The 23,489-nt window shown below is 41.1% G+C and overlaps 1 protein-coding gene across 1 annotated transcript; it reads left to right on the top strand.

The window, feature by feature from the left end:
- The first annotated feature begins 329 nt into the window (after positions 1-329).
- Positions 330-23,322, top strand: LOC148033592 (protein LEAD-SENSITIVE 1-like). Its single transcript, XM_087681521.1, has 6 exons — positions 330-413; positions 822-871; positions 2,235-2,369; positions 18,980-19,050; positions 19,160-19,207; positions 21,448-23,322. The coding sequence occupies exons 2-6, from the start codon at positions 867-869 to the stop codon at positions 22,125-22,127; spliced, it is 939 nt and encodes a 312-aa protein (XP_087537647.1). The 5' UTR covers positions 330-413; positions 822-866; the 3' UTR covers positions 22,128-23,322.
- The last annotated feature ends 167 nt before the right edge of the window (positions 23,323-23,489 follow it).

Below are 23,489 nucleotides of genomic sequence, written 5' to 3'. Positions count from 1 at the left end.
GTACCCGTAACCCCCTTGACCATCAGGAAAAAGAAAACAGAGACGTTGCGTAGGAAGGGCGCAACCATGGAACGATCTGTTTGCTGGACCCGAGGGGTGGGTTAAATTTCAAAATCTTGAGGTGGTGGGTGGCGTGCGGGTCTCTGCGTAGATGAGCTCAGGAGGCGTGTTCAAGAGAGGCCAATGGACGCGTAAAATTAGTAGGGCGAAGGAGGGGAACGAGGCTGGGGATTTGAACGACAAAGAGAAGACGGAGCATCATCAGGAGGACGAAGCCATCAGGAAAGGGAGGGAGCTGCCATCCCCTCTCAAGTCCCTTATGGGCCTCTTCTCCAACCGCATCGCTCGCGACGATCTCCGCCCTGGCGATCACATCTACTCTTGGCGCACCGCCTACTCCTACGCACACCACGGTACTTCTCTCGCAACCATCGCTGCATCTTCCCTACTCCTCCTCCTCTTCCTCCTCCAACATGTTGCATCAATCTCTCTTCTGTCGCTGTAATCCCCCTTAATCCTCCCCCTACATGTTTGTCAGCATTCGGGCTGCATCTCCCTTATCGTCTTCCAACCTGTTGTAAGCGTCTGCGTTTCGTAGTAACTGGTTCTCTTCCAAAATGCTGTAAGCATTCTTGCTTTCTGGCTGCATCTCCCGTATCATCTTCAGACGTGCTGTGACCATTTCTGCTTTGTACCTGCGTCTCCGTAACATGCTGTCACTTCTGTTGTGTAGCTGCATCTCCCTTATCGTCTTCAAAAATGTTGCAAGCATTTCTGTTTTGTAGCCGAATCTCCCCTAATACTCTTCCATCATGTTGCAGGTGTTTTTCTGTTTCGTAGCTGCATCTCCCTTATTGTCTTCAAAAATGTTGTAAGCATTTCTGTTTTGTAGCTGCACCTTCCTTATTGTTTTTGAAAATGCCGTAAGCATTTCTGTCTTCTTGTAGCTGCATCTCCCCTAATCTTCTTCCGACACGTTGTAAGTATTTCTATTTTGCATTCCGGAAAACGCTCAATGAACTTGCCTGTTACTGCAGTTCCTGTTTCTATATTACCCCGAATGGTACAATTGTCTGCCAAATATCTGATCTGTTGTGCTAAAAATCCCTGATTCTCTTCAATATTCTGAGCATTTGTGTTTGCCGTTTTATCTCGATCAATGGTTCGGAAAGGTGCATGTTACAGCTCTTCTTCTTTGTGTATGATTCTGATTCCTGAATTGTGGAGTTGTCTGCTCAAAATCTGACTTTGGTATGCTGAAAACTTTTGACAAGTATGCAAATGATTCTTGAGGTCTTGTTACAAGCTTTCAATATGATAAGTTTTTCACGTATAGGGGTGTGATCAATGCCATTTTAATTAAAAGTAGCATCTTTGGGGGGAGGGGTTGTTTTTTGAAGATTTCCACATAAGAGAAATTTTGAGAGGAAATTCTAGTGAGTTTTCCATGTTGAAGTAGGTAATTCCATTTTTGTACACTCCATATAGAACAGAAAAAAGCAAAAGCTAACTAACTTGACACTTTTTCGAGAATTTAATGATATTTGCAAATTCCAACAATGTCTATTTTATTGGTTGTCAATGCAATGATATTTTCATAGATTTTGAGGCATAGATTTTTTGCATGTTTCATAATTGGCCGAAAGGTGTCTGTGCTCATCACATGATCAGCTCCTCATCAATAACTCTCACATTTGCATCTACAATGACTAGAAAATGTGTGGTATTATTGTTGTTGGCTAGAAGCTTGGCTTGACAATTCACTTGAAGATGACCAAGTTGTCCACATCATTAACAAGTAGGCTTGAATCATTTGTATTAAGCATTGAGATTTGCAGCTTGAGGTTTTATGTTATTGTCTCTAGCTTTTTTATCAGTCTTGTTTCTAGGTTGGAAGTTCGAAGATCAATTTGCTAGGAAAGAATTAGGGCATTAAGGAATGAAAGGTTTCTTTGGATTACAGCTGTTGAAGGATTGGGATTGGCTAGATTATTGTTCATGAAGAATTTAGAGATGTTTTGGAATTCTTTCTTCATATCATGGGTATAACGGAGAGTATTATGAAGAGAAGTGGGTTTAAGAGAATGTAGCTTAGTTTGGATGAGATGCAAGCGACATGATTGTTCTCATTTTGCACAAATGGATTGTGTTGTCTTTCCCAATCTTGAAACGCTTTTGTAACTTCGTGCCCTACATTTGATACTTGTGTTTTTGTGTTTTCTTCACTTTTGAAGGGCCGCCCAGCAGTCACTTGTTTGGAGCTACTTACATGGAGAGATCTTCATCAAATATTCTTGCATTTCCTTCTTTTCTCTAGCTGGCTACTCAACAATCAGCTCGATAGCAACCATCATCTTGAAGAGATTTCGGTATATCCTTCATCTTTGATAGTACTCGAGGATTGTGTTTCACTCTCTCTATAGCTGGCTGTCGTGTTCTTCACCATTCAGCATTACCTTCGATATCCTACTGTTGGAGGATTGTTTTTCGCTCCCTCTATAGTGTACATTTCCTATAGGTGTTGTTGCTTGATGAGATAGGATAGTGTAGTTGTCTTTAGAGCTTTAGCTCTGATACATCAACATGGTTAGTATGATTCAGTGATTTATTATTCATCATCTTTTGTGTTTTTTATGAGTTTCTTTTTCTCTTAGTGTTTGTTATGTACTTTATTTCTCCTCGCAAATCCTACTGTCTCTTTGATACAATATGAGTGTATACAGCTCTCACACTATTTTGACATGGTATTAGAGCATACCTTACTTTGACATGGTATTAGAGTCGAGGAGCTTAGAGAACTAAAGATCCTCTTTATCAAAGAAGGCAAAGACAAGTTGCGGGTTTGGCATTACCTCCACCTTTTGCCCCTATTTACCACTGTATCATTGGGAGATGTCCTTATCTTTTTCTTCCTTCCATGTTTCCTTTATAGGTTTGCCACTTTGATACTGTGGCCTCTACATAGATAGAAGGATCTGTTGAGAATAGCAAATGATACTTGTCCATAGAGGTTAGATGTATGCCTTGAAGAGGCTAGAAGATAGACAAATGATGTATGCTCTAGGAAGAGGTGTTTAGAATCCCATATGCACAAAGAGAAAAAGCGGTACCATCCAAAAAGCTATAAAGGCATGTACTTGACACTCATTTCAATATAATGGTACTATCAATTTGAGTCACCCAAGATTATGTTTATGAGTCCAAGCTAATCTATCTTGGAACCTAATTCACTTGAGTAACAATTCCTCATTCTGATAATGTATCGTGTGTTTGACTTGTGTCCACCATAGCCAATCTAGTTCTAGGTCCATGTTTCTCAACATGGTATCAGAACCATGGCTGAGTTAGATACCCAGTGGACGCATCTTACTTCTTCCTTGCATACTTGAAATCCTTACTATTTTGATTTTTCTCCTTGTACATGCCATTAAAATTCTTTTTCCATCTCAATTTCTTCAAGCCATCATTGTGATTATCTAGGCAATTGATTTTCCAAATTGAAGATAATGGAGATGCTACTTGAGAGCAAGCTGCAACGTGATCATTGGGCTAAGCAAGGCATGTTTTTAGGAGTGGGGTTAGTAGCAGCAACAACGTGTGTATGTGAAGAGAAGTCATCAATATGCTGATCAAGAAAACATACGGGCAGCATGGGGTAGGCTTAGGCCATGGCTCACCTTTGCTCTTACTACGAAGAGGAAAAGATAGGACAGCTACATCACTTGTGTGTATGGTTGTATTAGCAGATGCAGAAGGCAGGGACTTTTCATTCCCGACTGTAATTGAAAGTCCAAAGGGTTCTTTGGAAAGATATCCAACATTGGTTCCAGTCTCGTTTTGCCATGCTCTAGGACATGTGATGAGCAACATCTCATTTGCAGCTGTGATTGTGTCATTCACACATACTATTAAAGCTTTGGAACCTTTCTTCAATGCTGTTGCTTCTCAATTTGTTTTGGGCCAACAGATTCCCTTCAAACTTTGGTTGTCTCTGGCTCCAGTCGCACTTGGTGTGTCAATGGCTTCTTTGACGGAATTATCTTTCAAATGGACTAGGTTTCTCAGTGCAATGACTTCTAATATTGCATTTACCTACAGAAGTGTGTATTCCAAGAAAGCAATGATAGGGATGGACAGCACAAACCTCTATGCATATATTTTAATCATAGCACTGCTTTTTTGTATACCACCAGCAATATTGATTGAGGGCCCTGCCTTAATTCAGCATGGATTTGTTGATGCCAATGGACTTTGGAAAGAGTTGCACCTCTCACTCGTGTTGTTAGCAATGTCCTAAAGAAAGAAGAAGATAAATAAATTTTTGTTGCTACAAACAAAATGTTTTGCAAAAAAAATTCCATCATGGATTATGCTTTTCCATAGTGGATCTTGTATTCCCTTAGTGGATCTGCTTCCCATAGTAGATGTAACAAACCCTACCGAAAATGTAAAGTTTCAAGCTTGACTTGACTAAGGCTGCCAAAGAGCTAGGCTCTTGGTCCATGTTCACATGTAGGGGTGACAAATGCCAACATGTGTAGGAATAGGACCAACCATTGGGTGCTCCTTTTGTAGCAAGAATGGACATGCCACTGAAGATTGTCATCATTGATCTTTGCTCCCTATTTCACCAAAGCACACGTATCTTCACCCAAGCACTGTGAGAGTGCGCAACGGAAGAAGGAACTTGGACATAGAGGAAGAGAGAGACAATTTGCAAGAGAAGAAGAAAAGAAACTTGCATTGAACAAGGAACAAATGCTAAATACAGAAGAAGAATGATTAGTCCTTGCACGCAGTCCACAATGTCAGTGAGGGCACCAGATCAAGCTGATGATGATGCCAACACTGAAGACGGAGGAAGATGACAGAGTCGGAGTGTGCACTTGCCAAGGAAGGAGGGACGATGATAATCTATCTGATTGCTAAGTGGGAAATGACTATAAATAGCCAAAAATCCCAAAAATTGGCCGATGTGAAAATTGGGACCAAAACACGTCCGACCAGCATTTAATGTAGGTAAAAATGTCAAAAATACTTAGAAAAATCTTGAAAAATGTTGGTCCAACCAGCATTTGATGTAGGTAAAAATGTCAGAAATGCTCAAAAAAATCTCGAAAAGAGTGGACAATGTCCGGCAGGTGAGATAGACTAAAGAATGCAGAAACTGTTAGAGATCACAGCCAGGCAAGAGGCTGGTGCAGTCGGACTGCCACGTGGCAGTCCGACCTGTGTAGGCAGTCGGCTGCATTTAATGCATTTAATGCAGCTGACAGGGTATTTCTGGCGCCCTATTTTCTGGCAGATTCTGGCTATAAATAGCTGACATTCCTAGCAGTCTCTTACACTTCTCTGCTCACAGATTACAGACCGGTGACACGCGCAGATTCCGTCTCTGTTTGGAGATTTCAGACAGGAGACAGTGCAGACTGCAGCGGACTTCGAGGTGAACAGCAGGTTGCATTGTCGAGGTGGAGACACGCAGTCGAGCGCACTGCGCCCGTGTATATATCTGCATATCTTTGTATTCAGCACACTTTATATAGCAGATCTTCATCTTCTCTCACTTCTCTCTCTGCGTTCTCTCTCTCTCAGTCCTACGCTTCCGCACCGTTGCACTCTGACATGGTATCAGAGCAATGTTAGAGGGCTGATTGAGCGCATAATCAACCTGAAGAGGAGTTTCCATCGCGACACAAATTTGCGTTTTTTGCGTTTAAGGGCAGACAGGAGGGCTGCATCTTGGACAAGGCTGAAACGAGTGTGGGCGCGCAGGAAAGGAGTCCAAGTGGTGGATTTGTTGCTGTTTGACGCGGAGGAAGTTTGAGTTTTCAGCCTACAAGTGTAGGTTTTGCTTTTTCATCGCCTCCGGCGGGTGAAGAAGGTTCAGGACGCGGAAGAGTCTTAGCAGGCTGAGTTTTCCCAGTTAGAGGGGGCTGCTTTTGTGTTTGTGAAGGCATTACAGGTGAAGATGTCTACAGAGATTGACTTGGAGTTCCAGTCGATTATGGACCGGAAGGTGTCTGTCTTACCGGCTCTTTCTGCAGATCAGAAGCTCGACGGCGACAACTACCGCATTTGGCACGTCATGATGTTGGCCATCCTTGAGTCCTATGATTTGGCGGAGCTGGTACAGGAAGAGATCGACCGGCCCTCGGTAAGAGATGAGTCCAAATTCTCTTCCGATGCTCGTGCGGAGTTGGCCAAGGCTCAGTTTCATTGGGACAAACTGAATACCAGGATTCGTTCCTTTCTCTTTCTATCATGTACTACAGCCGTGATTGCTCACATCGAGCACTTGACAGTGGCTCGGGAGATATGGTTGGAGCTTGATCAGATGTACAATCGGATGACCCTTATGAAGCGGGTTTCTTTGGACGTACAGATGCGGACCTTGTCCGTAAACAAGTCTTCTTCGCTGCGGGAGCACATTAACAAACTAAGGCAGCTTCAGATGCAAGTTCAGAATGCGGGGAAGCCGATTTCCTCCGAAGACATGGCGATCACACTTTTGTCCCAGTTGCCGCCACGATTCGGTACATTTTACTCTGCCCTTATTGCTTTGGGGCGAGAGTCTACCCTTCAGTGGGAAGAGTTGATTCCTATGGTCTTGGACCAAGAGGAATAATTAAAGGGACAGAATGCTTCCAAGTCGGAGGCCCTGACCCTTTCAAGCCTCTCAGAAGAAGAGGAAGGACCAAAAGAAGAAGAAGGTGGATAACAAGTCCAAGAAGGACAAGGAGAAGGACAAGGACATAGACTCCACATGCCATATTTGTGGAAAGACTGGCCATTGGAAGAAAGATTGCCCTGACAAAGACAAGGACACCAACAAGAAGGACACCAAGGATTCTGGAGCGGTGGCTGCACCCTCATCAGCTGCATTTCTTCATCTAGCTGTCATTGAGGACGCTTCACCGAATGCTTCTGATGCTGCGATGATGGCTCCCCAGGCTCGAGAGTGGATCGTTGGCATTATTGTATAAAAGCTGCATTTTTAGGTACTAGGTATAATGGTACACAGGAAGTTCAAGATTTAGAGATTCAAATTGGTTCATACACTGAAAGAAGAAATTTCTTAGTTGTTCCATTACAGTCGAGTGACATTATTTTAGGAATGCCTTGGCGACACCAGCATAACCCAGATATAGATTATTCCACACACACAATGAATATTAATTTTAAAAAAAAACCTATTACATTATATGGTATGCATGCATCTAATGTTTTTCCATTGCTTTCGCATACTCAAGCAAAACGTGCATTACGCAAGAGTACTAAATCATATCTCATTTGGGTGAATGAATTACAAGCAAAGGAAAATCATATGCATCCTAGGCATAATAAATTTTTTGCATATTTTAAGGACTGTTTTGCAGAAGACCTACCATCAGGTTTACTACCTTCACGTCCAGAAGACCATAAGATTGATTTGATCCCTGGCACACAACCACCTTGTAAAGCACCATATAGGCACAATCAGATAGAGCAAAAAGAAATCCAGAGTCAAGTTGAAGAATTACTAAATAGAGGCTTAATTCGATCTAGTAGTTTTCCATTCGGTGCACTTGTACTTTTAGTCAAGAAAAAGAATAATATCTATCGTATGTGTATTGACTACCGAGCTTTAAATAAGATTACTGTAAAGAATAGGTATCCTATACCTAGAGTTGATGACCTTATGGACAAACTGCAAGGATCTTCTATATTTAGTAAAATTGACCTTAAGTCTGGATATCATCAGGTGAGGTTAGATCAATCTGACATATTTAAGACTGCATTCAGAACGCAGTTTGGTCATTACGAATTCTTAGTCATGCCATTCGGATTGACTAATGCACCTGCCACTTTTAGTAGAATGATGAACCGTATCTTTCTGAAATATCAGTACTGTGTGATTGTTTTCTTTGATGATATTTTGGTGTTTAGTCAAAATGAGAAAGAGCATTACGAGCATTTGTCATTAGTTTTTCAGTTATTGAAAGAAAATCAACTGTTTGCAAACCCTGAAAAGAGTGAATTCCTTAAGACAGAAATTGAGTATTTAGGTCATATTGTATTAAAAGAAGGAATTAAAGTTGATCCTAAGAAAATTGATGCAATATTGAATTGGCCTGTTTCTAAAAACGTGCATGAGTTACGCTCATTTATTGGTCTTGCTAGTTTCTATAGGAAGTTTGTACGTAATTTTTCATTACTTGCTTTACCATTAACCAAACTTCTCAAGAAATGAATTGTTTATCAATGGACCGAAACTCAACAGAAATCCTTTGACTTACTGAAACATGCATTAACCAATGCCCTTGTTTTACAGTTGCCTGATTTTACTAGATCATTCTTTCTAGTTGTGACTGATGCTAGCGGATCAGGAATATGAGTCGTACTAATGCAAGACAATCATCCAATAGCATATTCTAGTTCTAAGCTGAAACCCTCTGAGCTGAAATATTCCGCATATGACAAAGAACTATTAGCAGTAGTACAAGCATTAAGACAGTGGAAACACTACTTAATGGGTTTAGAATTTATGATAAAGATCGACCAGCAAAGCATTAGACATTTACTTAGCCAACCCCAAATTTCTGACTGTCATATCAAATGGGCTTCCTTCATTCAAAGTTTTCATCCTATCATTTAATACCAATCTGGAAAAGAAAATGTAATTGCTGATGCATTGAGTAGAAGACCTGCAATTCATAATATTTCTGTTATATCTTTTGATTCTTTGATTGCTATGAAAGATACATATTACCAGGATATTATTTTTCATTCTGATTGGAATAAATTAATTCAAAATAATTTCATTCATGTTGATTCATTTGCATATAATGATGGATTTATGTTTTATGAAAAGAGACTGTGTGTTACTATTCCATTTCGATCTTTTGTTTTGAATGAAATTCATTGTCCTCCATATCAAGGTCATAGAGGTATCATATCTACATTACGTATGTTAACTGAAAATTTTTATTGGCCGCATATAGATGCAGATGTATCTAATTTCGTTTCTGAATGTTTGATTTGTCAAAGAATTAAGAGACATCATGGTAAACAGTATGGATTACTAATGCCTTTGTCTATTCCATCTAAACCTTGGGAACATATTTCTATGGATTTCATTATTGGTTTACCAAATACTAAATCTAACCATGACATGATTTGGACAATTGTAGATAGATTTAGTAAGCAAGCATATTTCATTCCATGTAAGAAAACTTTAATAGCATCACAAGCAGTACAATTATTTTTGAAAATTGTTTTTACTAACCATGGATTGCTAAAAGTGATTATTTCAGATCGTGATTCTAGATTTTGTAACAATTTTTGGATTACTCTCTTTGCTAATCTAGGCACAAAGATTGATTTCTCATCTGTATTTCATCCAGAAACTAATGGACAAACAGAAGTCACAAACAGCACCATTCTAGATCTTTTATGTGTATATACTATCTCTAAACCTCAGACATGGAACACTCATTTACATTTATTACAGTTTGCATATAACAATACACCGCACACATTTACAAAGAAAGCACCGTTTGAAGTAATTTATGGATATAGATTATTTACGCCTGTTGCATCTTTGTCTAATAGAATTCAGAGTGCTGATATTGCTAGTATGCATAACAATATTTTTGATGAGGTTAAGGATATGATTGCTAAAGCCCAGCAATCATATACCAAACAAGCCAACAAGAAAAGACAAGCCATGAATTTCAAAGTTGATTATGTTTGGTTGAGAATAGAAAAACGTAGACTGCAAAGTGTAGATAGACATCCAGTTGTCAAATTAGCGCCTAGATTTTATGGACCATTTAGAATCATTCATAAAATTAATAATAATGCATTCAAGTTAGAATTATAATTTCATTGGAAAATTCACAATACATTTCACATTAGCTTATTGAGATCATTTAGAGGCCAATTACTTATCCACTCTGTTTATGAAAACCCACCTTTATTAGAGGAAGAGACTGAAATACTTGAACCAGAAGCTATCATAGACACTGACTTTATGACTACTAGAATTGACCGAAGGTATTCTAGATATCTAGTAAAATTTAAGAATCATCCTGTAGAGGAAGCACAATGGATGCACGCTAGAGACTTAAATGCTTTCCCCACTCTGTTAGCTCCACATTGAGTTAATAGCAATTGAGGTCAATTGCTATCCCACCCCGGGGTATGATGCCAGGAGGCATATTCTACGGTGGATTCCGTGAGGTTTTACGGTGGATTCCGTAAACTTAGATGACCGGGGCTCATATACAAAGTGGATTCTTTGTGCGAGAAGTTGATGGGGATGCCTGTCCTTTTCGGGCGTTTCATTAATTTAGTGTGTACGTGGGTGATTCCATAGCGGGTGATTCCGCAAAATGCATATTAAATTAATAAACGTTTATGAGTTTAGAGTGCGCACTCGTAATAAATTAAGGTTAGGATTTATTTCTAACCAATTGATTTATTTATGTAGCTGAAGACTGCTAGGTATTCACTTTTGTCGGTTTAATTGTATTATTTTACTAACGATTGTGAATGCTTCAGTTGATGTGTAGAGATAGCAGCAGTGGCGGAGGAAAGCATTGGAGTCTAGCGAGTATTCGACCTATGGATTATATTTTGATAGACGCCACGCCTATATTTTGTTATGTCTATTGAGGTATCGATTATTTATTATTATTTTGTATGCGCCTATGCGTACGGATATGTTATTTCTATTTGGGATATTGTGTTGGGCGTGCCAGACTCTATGGGCACCGTCCATTAGCTTTATTTTCTATTTTTGTAAAATGCAAACTCAAAAGCTAAAAGCTTGTCATATTTTTGTAAATTGGGCTATTATTGAGTATGAAGATGGAATTATACATAAAATACATGCTTTGTGAAACGCTCACACAAGGCATGGGGGAGATTGAACCCAATTGGTCTCTTGCTCTTGTCGTTCATGCTTTTATATTGTTTTTTGTGCAAAAAGGTAGAGTTCATTGTTCTTGGGGACCTTTCGGGATTCACTACGTGAGCATACAGCGACCGATCTGCGTACTAGTAACAAACTTCCAAAGATCGAAGGTATCAAGGATATACTCCACCTTACACGACCAAAGCGAGTAGTTGGAACCATCAAGTGTCAAAAAATGACATACTAGCGAGACAGTAGGGTTTGCGGGGAGGAACACGGATTGAACTCGGCAAACATGGAGAAGAGAAGAAAATAGAGAAAAAACTTTGATGAATGGAATGATGAAGTTCCGAATCATGGAGTGAATGTGATACAAGGGAACAAGGGTGTCGTAGCACAAGGAAGATGATGAAGACAGTCACGAACCATGAACCGCAATGTCCGCCTGTAGGGGTGTGAGGGTAGTGGAGAGGTTGGAGAGAAGAGGTGACGGAGTGAATGAATCAGCCGTGGTGTATGAATGAGAGAGTGGCCTATAAATAGGCACAATCAGTCTAGGATGGCGTCCCTTTTAGGGGCTGCAAACCCTAAACACAAATCCTAAACGCAAAATGTAAAAATGCAAAAACACAAACTGTAAGTGTAGAGTTTCTCAACATCAAGCCGGTCTTCTTTGGGCAAAGAAGGGAGTACAGACACCTGTATAGAGGGTGCCATGAAAGGCATATGAAGGCCAATAGAACGAGCCCTTTGTGAAACATGGAGAGAACGGGGAGGAGAGGGATCTTGTACAAATGGGCTAGGTGACCTCCGATCGTCATGTGAGCTAGTATGAAAATTTGTGCGTCTCTCAGAGGAAGGAACAGAGACCTCATCCTCTATGTCAGCAAAGAGTTGGTGACAAGACATCTTCATATATATTTGTAAAACACTCGCAAAAAGTTGCGTTTGGCTATGGATAGCCCCAAGATAGGAAGAATCTGCTATAGGATATAGAGAGCTCGATGTAGAAGGTCCACCTGAGGGAGAAAATACTGTTGATTACTCATGAAGGATTCAGAAGCACCAAAATGTTCATGTGAATGCTGTTGCTTGCTCTTAAAAGGTTGTGTTTGATTGCAAAAGGTAGTTGCCTGCTACTACTAGGAGCTTGCGTTTTCAGCAAATATAGATGTGGATGGTTTCACGAACTCTGTGTCGCTCTCTCAGATACCATGCTTTGATACCATGTGAATGCGCAATGGAAGAAGGAACTCCAACACAGAGAGACAATTTGCAATAGAAGAAGAAAAGAAACTTGCACTGAACAAGGAACAAATGCTAAATACAAGATTGATCAGTCCTTCCATGCAGCCCATAGTGTTAGTGAGGCCAGTGGATTAGGTTGATGATGACGGTAGCATGGAAGATGGAGGAAGATGATGGAGTCGGAGTGTGCACTTGCCAAGGAAGGAGGGAAGATGATATTCTAACCGATTGTCAAGTGGGAAATGGCTATAAATATCCAAAAATCGCAAAAACTGACCGACTTGAAATTTGGGGCCAAAACTAGCATTTGATGTTGGTAAAAATGCCACAAATGCTCAGGAAAATCTTGAAAAGGGTGGACAGTGTCTGGCAGGTAAGGCAGATTGAAGAATGCAGAAACTACCCCACCATCCCTCCATGGATTGCAGTCATTACGTTCTTTTAATTCATTCTAGGTCATGCTTCTCTACTCTAGTAATGCACATAAAATCTTGACGATTGGAGGAGAAAATGCAACGAAATGCAATAAACTAAGTAATCTAAAATGAGCTACCTCCTCTGTCAAACCAAGTGATAGACAAGTCGGAGCTCCTAAAGTCCTCGTTTGACTCAAGCTGAAGCTCACAAGCAGGAGATGACAAGGCATGACAAACATGAATGCTAACACATTTTGCATTAGTTATAAGATTTTTATGCTCAAGGTAATAAGATGTATCCAATGTGCACCGAGTCCTTACAAGACAAAGGAGGACCTAAGATCTTGGAGATTGTGGCAATGTGCTATAGAGGTTTTTCCCACCTATTTTTAGGTGTAGTGACTTTCTTAGCCATCGGTCCTATAGTTCTTTCCATGAGAGATAATGGCTGTTGGATACTATCTTATTAATCCACTTCTTTGAGAGATGGTGGTTGTTCAACTCCTTCCTCTCCTTCAACTTTGCAGTCTGCTCCACTGAGAGACGGTGGTTGTTGCTCACCTATGGCTTCTCAGGAGCTATCTATTATCTCCCCTCCCTTATATTGCTCCATGGACATTGACTTCAATGCAAGCATTGAGGAGATTTTGTGTAATGCCTTTCTCTCCACTCCCTCCTCTCTTCTCTACTTAGGTTGGAGAGCCCATCTCTGGAAATTGCCTCACTTCTGTTCCCCTTTTGTAGCCTTAGATATCTTCTTTGGTATATCGGCGGCACTTCTTTTGTCATCAGACTTTTTGGAGGCTCTAATCTATGAGTTTGTTGATTCTCTATCTCACACATCTAGGGGGCTTCAAAGGGGACTCATCCTACTTTAGAGGCGGATCCTTTTACTTCAGCTTGAAAGAGGGTCTCTTATTATCCTATGGTTTTGTGAGAGAGCGCAACGGAAGAAGAAACACGAACACAGAGGGAGAGAGAGAGAGAGAGAGAGCAAAAAACGAAGGAAGAAAATCTACATTGACTGAAATGAATGCTAAATACAAAGTTGTGGATTGATCAGTCCCTGCACACAGCCTAGAGCGTTAGTGAGGGCACCAGATTAGGTTGATGATGACGGCAGCATCGAAGACGGAGTTGGAGTGTGCACTTGCCAAGGAAGGAGGGAAGATGATAATACAACTGACTACTAAGTGGAAAATGGCTATAAATAGCCAAAAAACCCAAAAACTGGTCGACCTGAAATTTGATGCCATAAATATGTCCAACCAGCATTTAATGTTGGTAAAAATGTTAGGAAGGCTCAGAAAAATCCTGGAAAGGGTGGACAATGTTCGGTAGGTGAGACAAGATGAAGAATGCAAAAGCTGCCCCAGGAAATGCACATAAAATCCCGACTGGAGGAGAAAAATGCATTGAAATGCAATAAATTGAGTGCTCTAGAATGAGCTACCTCCTCCGTCAAAACAAGTGATAGACAAGTTAGAGCTCCTAAAGTCCTCGTCTAACTCAGATTGAGGCTCACAGGCAGAAGATGATAAGACATGACAAACATGATTGCTAACACCCCCTCTTAGATCCTGGATGTGGCGGAAGGCCAAGGGAGAAACGGATCCTGGGGTGGCAAGAGGAATGCCAATGTCGAATGAAGTCCGTTGATGAAGATTGTCGATGAAGAAACACCTTGCGACCCTAGGAAGCCCCCTCTAAAACAATAGGGGCCAGGAAATCCACAGCCGCATCATCGAGATCGTCCCCTTCTGAAAGGGATGGGGGGTGCAAGGGAACCACCGGAGGAGAGGGTGGGGGATGGGAAGGAACTTGTGGAAAAGAGGGTGCACAAGTGGGAACGTGTGTAGCAATAGACAACTGCCTTTTGGAGGACCTTGCATATGAGAAGGGGAATGGAGCTTGTAAAGCCCGCTCTCTTGCGAACTTGTTGCGATAACAGCCCTTGTAGAAGAATCCTCAATACAAATGGCTTGCTTGGTGAAGACAACCCGAGTACCAAGCCTAGTAAGGCCATAGATTGAGAGGACTGGAAAGCCCAAGTCCGGAACATAAAGAGCTTGGGAAAGGGAGCTCGACGCGCGGCCGGGAAATAAAGGCAAAGTGCCAGCACCACAAATAGGCACTGAAACAATGTCACCAACAGTGATTGAACTCTCAGAAGGGCATAGATCCTACAACAAATCACCTCGGGGAGCCATATGACTAGAAGCTCCACTATCAACCAGCCAAGGTCTCTTAAGAAGATGAGGCTACCATTGAGGAAGGCTCCTCCAAGTCAACAATATGAAGGAACATTGACTCATGGGTAATCGCTGGAGTAGAGGTAGAAGGCTTGGATGTTTTAGCTCCATCCTTCGCTCTCGGACGAAGGTGAGGATACTTCTTACAACATTTCTCCTCTGGATGTGTTCCCTTCCCACAGTATGGGCATTTAGGCTTCTCTGAGTTGGAGTCAGAACGTGAAGAACTCTCCTATCTTTTAGCTTGTGACTTCCCTTTCTTCTGTGTCCTCCCCTCCCGAACCTGCAACAAAAGCTTTGATGGAGGTGGATCCATTGGCTACCTCTTTGGCGCGCTTGTCATACTCCAAAACAAGCGGGGCAAGCTCCTTACATAGAAGCTTCTTACGGGTCCTCGTTGTAAGAAGGCTGGTGTAGAAGACATCAAAATGGGGAGATGGCATATGAGTCAAAAGAATCATGGCCATATCCTTGGGAGAGATTAGCCTGCCAAGGGACACAAGCTCATCCCTCATGTCCTCCAACTTGTTGATATGATCCGTCATGGAAGAAGAATCATCAACAACGAGCATTGGTAATTTCTTCTTGAGAGTAATCCGATGGGCAAAAGTCTTTTTTGATGGTACAAAGAAGCAAGCTTTGTCCACACTTCTGTTGCTTTCCGCAACTTGTGCATATGCACTAGGACAGAATCTTGTAAGCTCATAAAGAGGAAAGATCAAGCTTGTGAGTTGAGCCGATCCCTTAAGGCCGCACGATCCATCAATGATCCAACGGTGGGATCCTCCACTGGATGGGACATAGGGTGGGTAACAAACTCCCAAAGATCGTATATATCTGCAATCACCAAACAAACTGCAACAAACAATGAAGCTGCCAATGCTTGAAAGACACAGGAAGTGTTGTCGCTTGCCAAAAGAGGAGGTAGATGATATCTCTTGGCTCCTAGAAAAGAACGTCTCCACTCCAGATGCTAGAAAAGGCTGCGTTTGAGACAAATGCAGATCATGGATACCTTGAAGATTGTCACTTGGCTCCAGAGAATGATGCCTTTGCTCTTGATGATGAGGATGATTGCAAAACATCTGCTTTTGATGCAAACGCAGGCACATGGCTCCAAGCAAATTGTCGTCTAGTCCAGGGGCTGCAAAACACCAAATGCAAGTACAAAAGACTGCGTTTCAGCCTTGGATGCACTGCCAGAAGTTGGAAGAGATAGATGAAGGCTGTAGTTGATGGTGAACTCCTCTGCAATGGAAGCTCTCTTTTGTGCTCTCAGTTAGGCTCTAATATCATGTGAAGGTGCGCAACGGAAGAAGAAACACAAACACAGAGGGAGAGAGAGAGAGAGAAAGCAGAAAATGAAGGAAGAAAATCTGCATTGACTGAAATGAATGCTGAATACAAAGCTATGGACTGATCAGTCCTTGTACGCAGCCCAGAGCATTACTGAGGGCACCAGATTAGGCTGATGATGACGGCAGCACCGAAGACGGAGTCGGAGTGCACACGTGCCAAGGAAGGAGGGAAGATGATAATACAATTGACTTTCAAGTGGGAAATGACTATAAATAGCCAAAAAACCCAAAAACTGGCCGACTTGAAATTTGAGGCCATAAATATGTCTGACCAGCATTTAATACTGGTAAAAATGCCAGGAATGCTCAGAAAAATCTCGGAAAGGATGGACAATGTCCTGCAAGTGAGGCAGGTTGAAGAATGCCGAAATTGCCTTGGGAAATGCACATAAAATCTTGATCGGAGGAGAAAAATGCACTAAAATGCAATAAACTGAGTGCTCTAGAATGAACTACCTCCTCCGTCAAAACAAGTGATAGACAAGTCAGAGCTCCTAATGTCCTTGTTTGACTCAGACTGAGGCTCACAGGCAAGAGATGATAAGGCATGACAAACTTGACTGCTAACAGGTTCTTCACCCACCTTGTTGACAACTCTTAACCTTCTTGGGGTGGTTGACATCTCTATGCCATGTCATCCGTTGATTTCCCTTTCCATTGACCCCCAGTGATACCCAAGATCTCCTGCGGCTATCCTAATCTGCTCCACCATGAGACATTGATTGCTACATATCTATGGCTCCTCTAAGAGCTATCTATTACCTCCCCTCCTTGTATCGCTCCATGGACATCGACTTCGATGTAGGTATCGAGCAGATTTTGTGCGATACTCCTCTTGCCACTCCCTCCTCTACTCAAGCTCGAGAGGCTGCCTTTGGGAGTTGTCTCACTTTTGTTCCCTTGGATCCCCAAATACCTTCTTTGGTACTATCGGCGATACTTTCTTCATCATTAGACTCTCGAGAGGTTATGATTCATGAGTTTTTTGATTCCCTATCTCACTTGGAGAGGGCTCATCCTCCTACTTTAGAGGGGATTCCATTCCTTTGTCTTCAAAGAGGATCCCTTCTCATCTTGTGGTTCTTCACCCACCTTATCGACAACCCTTTACCTTCTTGGAGTGGTTGACATCTCTATGCCATCTCACCCATTGATTCCTAGAGATACCCAACATCTATAGGTTCTTCCTAGTTCGAGGCTTTGCATGTTTTAGCTATGCCTTTGTATACCTTTCAGCATGGAGTAACGGAACTTGTGGCTTCTCTCCTGAGGTTGAGATTTGGGTTCTATCAGCTCATCATGTCTATTGTTCTTCACTACATGTTATCTTACAAGTGGAACATTGGGATTCCAAGGTTGATCTTCTTCTCTCTCTCACTCCTCTTTTTTACTTCTTTTGGGGCTTGAGAGGGAGTGTTGAGAAACTAAGTCATTTAGCATATTTCTTCTCCTTCATTCCTATATGATTAATTAGTGTTTGCACACCACTCGATAGACTTCAATGGGTGTCACTCGAGAGAGTTGGGGTGCCATGGAGATAGCAGTGTTGTGAATGTGTTTGAAGTCATTTGACCCTTCTCTTGTTCTTGCTTTCGCGAATGAACTTTTTGATCAAAAGCCAAGGTTTCTCAGAGAGTATCTAGCTTTGATACCTTGTGAAGAAATGCTTTAAATGCAAAATGCACAAGACCAATCGTACTACAGAGCACAGATTGATAAACTTAGAACATGTTAGGGTAACATAGAGATAGTGAACACAATGAATAATAAAGTGAATGAATAATGAATATACAGTGCTCATGCAGCAAACACACCGTGAGACATTGGTCTCTTAGATGCACAAGTTAGAGGAGATAAGAGAACCCCAAGGTAGAAATGATCTCTAATTATATAGCAAGGCAATTAATAATGATGTATGGAATGTTCACAAGGTTTCGATAGTGAATCTACGCTGCACTCCAGCTTAATCCATCCCTGCACTCTCCTATGCTCAAAATCCTTGAAGAACATGCATTTGTGGTCAGTTGCGATGAGGAGATGATGACGATTGGAGACCAATAATAGATTGAAGATGATGATGATGACTATGAAGTATTTCCTTGTTGAATAGGCTTATTCAAAACAGAGCCGGACACGATTGCCTGATTTTGCTGCCTGACTACCTTCACGACCAGTTTGCCATGTCATCATTGTGACTATTCTGCCATTCATTATGCAACTAGTCAGTCGACCAGCCTACCATGTTACTATTGTTGCCATTGATACTCATGGCATCTGCTTGCCACATTCTTGCTGTTGATGCATCCATGGATGACAAGCACTGGATGTGTACACAAGCAAAGACGTGCAATTAAAGTGTGCATGGTTTTTTTGGTAGTTTATTCACTCATCAATAATACAAGTTGCTTATGCTTAAGCAGTCTTTTAATGCACTTGTGTCACTGTATTGGTCTTTCTAGCAATACAGAGTGATTTGTCATGTATACATGTTTTTGTAAAAATTTATAGCATTTGATTGTGGCTGGAGCACATAATATGGGTCTGTCGATGTCTGTCCAGCTTTTCATGCGTTATCTAGGCTTGCGTGATACCTTAGTCTACAAGGATATGAAGAGCTTCGATCAATTTCTGCCAAATATTAAGAGGAAGCAGTTTGTGAGAAGCAAGGGCAAATGTCATAAGTACTTGGGGGCAGCTCTAGGCTAAGCCTTTGATGTTTTGGACTAGTTGATCTCCAGTGGCAAAGGAGAAGAGAATAATATGCACAGGGAAAGGTTCGAGTTAACTAGTGCTCTTTTATGGCAGGGTTGTGGCTTTTATGAAGATCAGCAAAGATTGTAAAAAGGCCATTATGGCCTCTCAAGACAGCATTGCAGGTTTCCGTGTTCAGACCTCTCTCTTCAATTCTTCTTCTCTTGCTCATGCTGAGCTCAAGGATTGTTTACTGCTGTATTGAGAGTGCTTTGTGCTATGGAGGTGCTCAAGATGATGGTGATGCTGTGAACCTACATGACAATTTGAAGAGCAATCGAAGTAAGCTAGATCTCATGCATCTTAACATGACGCATAATATGGGTAACAGAGAATCTATGTCTCGTGAATAGAGGGAGAAAAACAAGAGAATGAATGTGGAGAAGTTTTGATCAAAAGTTGCTTGGCTCCAATCGTTCAGTACTGGCCTGAATGGCCCCATTTTAATTTTTCCATGGGACTAGAAGCTAGAAAGATCAAGTGAGGAAAAAAAAGTTAATAGAATTTCCTTTTCTCTGGAAGAAAAGGGAAAAAAATTGACATTTACTATTTTGATGGGACATGACTGTTGGCATATTTATGTGCAAAGTGCATGCTAGAAGTCTAGAGAATGGAATACTATAGATTCTTGTAATCAAAATTCTATGCCCCCATCATGAGCAACTACTGGAAGAAGATCTAGTGGCAGGAAGAACACCAAACCACTCTTCGTATGTACTACTATGCCATGATCCTCTTCAAGTAGTTCACAATGATAACAAAAACAAACCCTTGTAGATAGCTTCCTTCAAACTAATTTGGATCATGTGTTTCATAGCTCATGAGCCTAGTTGTCAATGTCTGATGGACGGGTCAACTTGTTCAATCTGTCCTGTCCAGTACGACACGTCCGATGGTGTCTGATGGAAATTGTCCGACTGTTTCAAGTGCCCATTTGTGACCATTTGGGATCACTTTTGGGGTAAATTGTAGGTGTTGTTTAGGCTTATACTCTCTCCCTTTCTTTCCCTCTCTAATTTCAAATTCAAATTTCAAGCTCAACTTTTAAGCTCTCTATTCTCAAACTCTCTCTCCTCAAGCTCTCTAAACCCACTCCCTCAAGCTCTCCTTCACCATATCTCCACCCTGCCTCCACTTTCAAGCTCTCCATCAGCCATCCTCTCTATCCTCAAGCTCTTAATATGTAAACTTCTAGTATAAAGTCTCTAAATGTTTAAAGTGTATGACTTTGAGTTCCAACAATCAGTTCAAGTATTAAATTTATATGTATAAATTTTTTCATCGGACGTAGGTCCAAGATTTATTAGTCTGATTAGTACTGTACTAGTATTGGACGGTACTAATCGGATGCCGTTGGACGTGACAGCCTTGCTCATGAGTTAGTCCATTATTCACAAATCGCAATTCTAAAGATGATTTGCTGCCCACTTGTCTGAATGTGTTGCAACCAAATGTCACACATTCACCCTTAGCTTACTTCTGGAGGATTGTGATTTAACAAAATTCAATCAAGAGAGACTACTTGTTGAATATTGGATTCAGGTAAAATTCAGTCAAGAGAGATGCGTGTTCAATATTGGATTCATCATGCCAACTCTAAGGAGGGGATATCATGTGCTTATTACTGAGGATGTGATGTGGTTATTGTCCAGACGCTAGAGCTATAGTCTAGTGTAGCTGTTAGTCGCTCGCAATCTCTTTGTGCATTTTTGTATTCTAACCGAGTCCCAAGTTTTAGAAGTCAAGATGGACAAGTCTGTAAGGATCTTTTAAGTGCAAAGAGTATTGGAAATAAGCAGAAATGCAACATGGAAATATTCAAAGTAGAAATTTAGACTACAAGATGCACTCACAAGAGATTCTACAGATGGAAAGCACAGCACAATTTATTCCAACTGGAGGGCATTGATTACAAATTTCCAATAATTACAAAGAGATGATTACATATGAAGAGTATTTGTGTGCAAAGCTTCATTAGACATTCTCATATAACATTCAGAGATTAGCTTCAAATTCCACAATCTTCAGCCCACAAGCTCGAAAAAGACGAACGATGATTCTGTACCAAATCAAAGATTAAAGACTACAAATATGAGAACAATTTGCTGCTGCAGGCTGAGACCCTTTGCCAATAGTAGCAATACAGCCTATCACCCCTTAACAAGTGGAGCAAGTGTCTGTAATTTCTTTTTAGTTGTAGTTTTTTGTGTGAAATTCCTGTTATAGATAAATCTGGTTTTTCTGGAGGAGGTATACCTTTGAAGCGTGAAATGAGTGCCAGTTTCATGCTTTTTTAAGTTTCTTAGAAGTACATTTACAAAGAAATCACCCATTGTCAGCATTTTACTCCATTGATGGTTGCTTCTGGAAGCGTCTGCATTTGAGCTTTTCTAACACAGGTTGTTTAGATGTTGTGAAACCCCCTTTGTTCAGACAAAGGGGTTTCAATATGAATGTTTTTGATATAGTAGCTCTTGGGAAAAAGCAAAGTACTGTTCTTATCATGCTGCTTGCAATTGCAGGTATTTATGTTGGCAATGGGGAGGTCATTCACTTTACTAGAGGGCATGGTCAGGAACTTGGCACAGGAACCATCTTAGACAATGTTCTGACCAGCTATGGGTCATCTCCATCTCATGCTTACAACCCTTGTCAAAAGTGTGGTATTGGCAAGGACAGTAATGGGGTTCTTCTTTCTTGTGTAGATTGTTTTCTCTGTGGCTGCCCCTTGTACCGTTTTGAGTATGGTGAAAATACATTTATTTTTCTTGCAAAGGTGCGGGGGGGAACATGTACCCTGGCTTTGTCAGATCCAGCAGAGGAGGTGCTACATCGTGCCAGCTATCTTTTGAAAAATGGGTTTGGCTGCTACCATATTTTTCGAAAGAACTGTGAAGATTTTGCAATGTATTGCAAGACAGGGCTACTCATCGTCCATGGAAATACCATTGGGACGAGTGGGCAAGCTGTTTCTATCCTGGGAGCACCTTTGGCAGCTGTAGCCTCATCACCGCTAGGATTTCTTTTAGCTGAGCCATGGGGTCTGGTTGCTGTGACTGCGGGTATGTATTGCCTCAGTAGATATGTTGCAGATCTTGGAAACCGAAGGGATGCAACAAAAATCCCAGTTGAAGCATTGGTGGCCAAACTTAGCTCATCTCTCACGGATTCTCAAAGTGAGATTGATCAAAAGGCCCAGTAACTGTGTTACTGCTTATTGAAGTCGATCAATATTGTCAAATAATTGCGCCAATAAAAAGTATCTGAATTTTCTTGAAACAGAACCAGCATTTTCAAGTAACTTTCCAAATAATATGTATATCAAGACAACCAACCTAACCAGGTGTTTTGTAATCTGCACATAAGCAAGTGCTTATACATGTTCAAATACCTCGATTCTTGTGACGTGATTATATCTTGAAACAGGACCAACATTGTAGAATAACCTTGCAGGTAATGAATATTTCAAAACTCAATTAACCTAAGCAGGTGTTGTATGATCAGCACATAAGCAATTGCTTACAAATATCTGAGCTTCTTGTGAATGGATTTAAATATATGGAGCGGTGCTTGTGGGATCTACTGAAGACTCGATTAGGGACGTCGATCAACATATGAGATTTGTTCCATACAGCAAAAACCAGACAACATGAAACGGTTTGCACGACGAAAACATGTTTTCATTACCAGTCGTAACTAACTGGCAACTGCTTGAATCCACAGTAGTGGTACAGCTAAATAGTAAATAGAGCGCAACGACAGCTGTTTACAACTACAGGAACGGCTCCAGGCTATGAGAAATGAAGAAAGATGTACTGCGTATGGGTTTTACTTCTATGAATCATGCAATCCATGACAGGATTTGGAGAAGTGGCATCTCCTATGCGTGCATCATCAGTTCCTGGTACGAGTGGTAGGTGCCTTAGGGTGGCATGTGTTGCAGTGAAAACAGGCGAATATCTAAATCAAAGAGCTGGAAATTGGATACTTAAAAGAGTGATGGAATTCTATGGGAAGAAGAGTTATGATCCCTCCCAATTGGCAGAGTAAAAAATTATACACAGGCAGCGTTTAGAGCAGCCCTTAAGGCATCTGTGTGAGTTGTGCAAGAAGGGAGGTTCAAACCCCTGGGACGGATTGGTGGATTCAGGCTGTAGTCGTCTGGGGGGCCGTCCGAGGACATCTAATAACCTGTAAGAAATTTCATCGCATTAAAATAAGGAAGTTATACCAAAATGTGGCATTTGTGAGCGCTATGCAAGAAGGGAGGTTCAAATTCCAGGGATGGATTGTTGGATTCAGGGTCTACCCAGATGGGGCCCTGTGAGGGTCTCTAATAATGTGCCAGAAATTGCACTGCATTGAAAAAATGTAATGAAAGGCTATATATCTAATACCATACCAAAAATGGCATTTCATTGAAACAAAGAAGTTATACCAAAATGTGAAAGTGAAAGGTTATATATCTAATAACTTGCCAGAAATGTCATTGCATTAAAAAAAAGAAGTGATACCAAAATGTGTCGCATTGAAAAAAGAAGTATCTAATAACTTGTCACAAATG

Source organism: Lygodium microphyllum, chromosome 7, assembly GCF_053477565.2.
Source record: "Lygodium microphyllum isolate KBCC chromosome 7, Lygodium_microphyllum_v1.1.10, whole genome shotgun sequence".
NCBI classification, from domain to species: domain Eukaryota; kingdom Viridiplantae; phylum Streptophyta; class Polypodiopsida; order Schizaeales; family Lygodiaceae; genus Lygodium; species Lygodium microphyllum.
The sequence above is the reverse complement of the archived record's forward strand: the minus strand, read 5'-3'. Positions and strand labels throughout refer to the sequence as shown.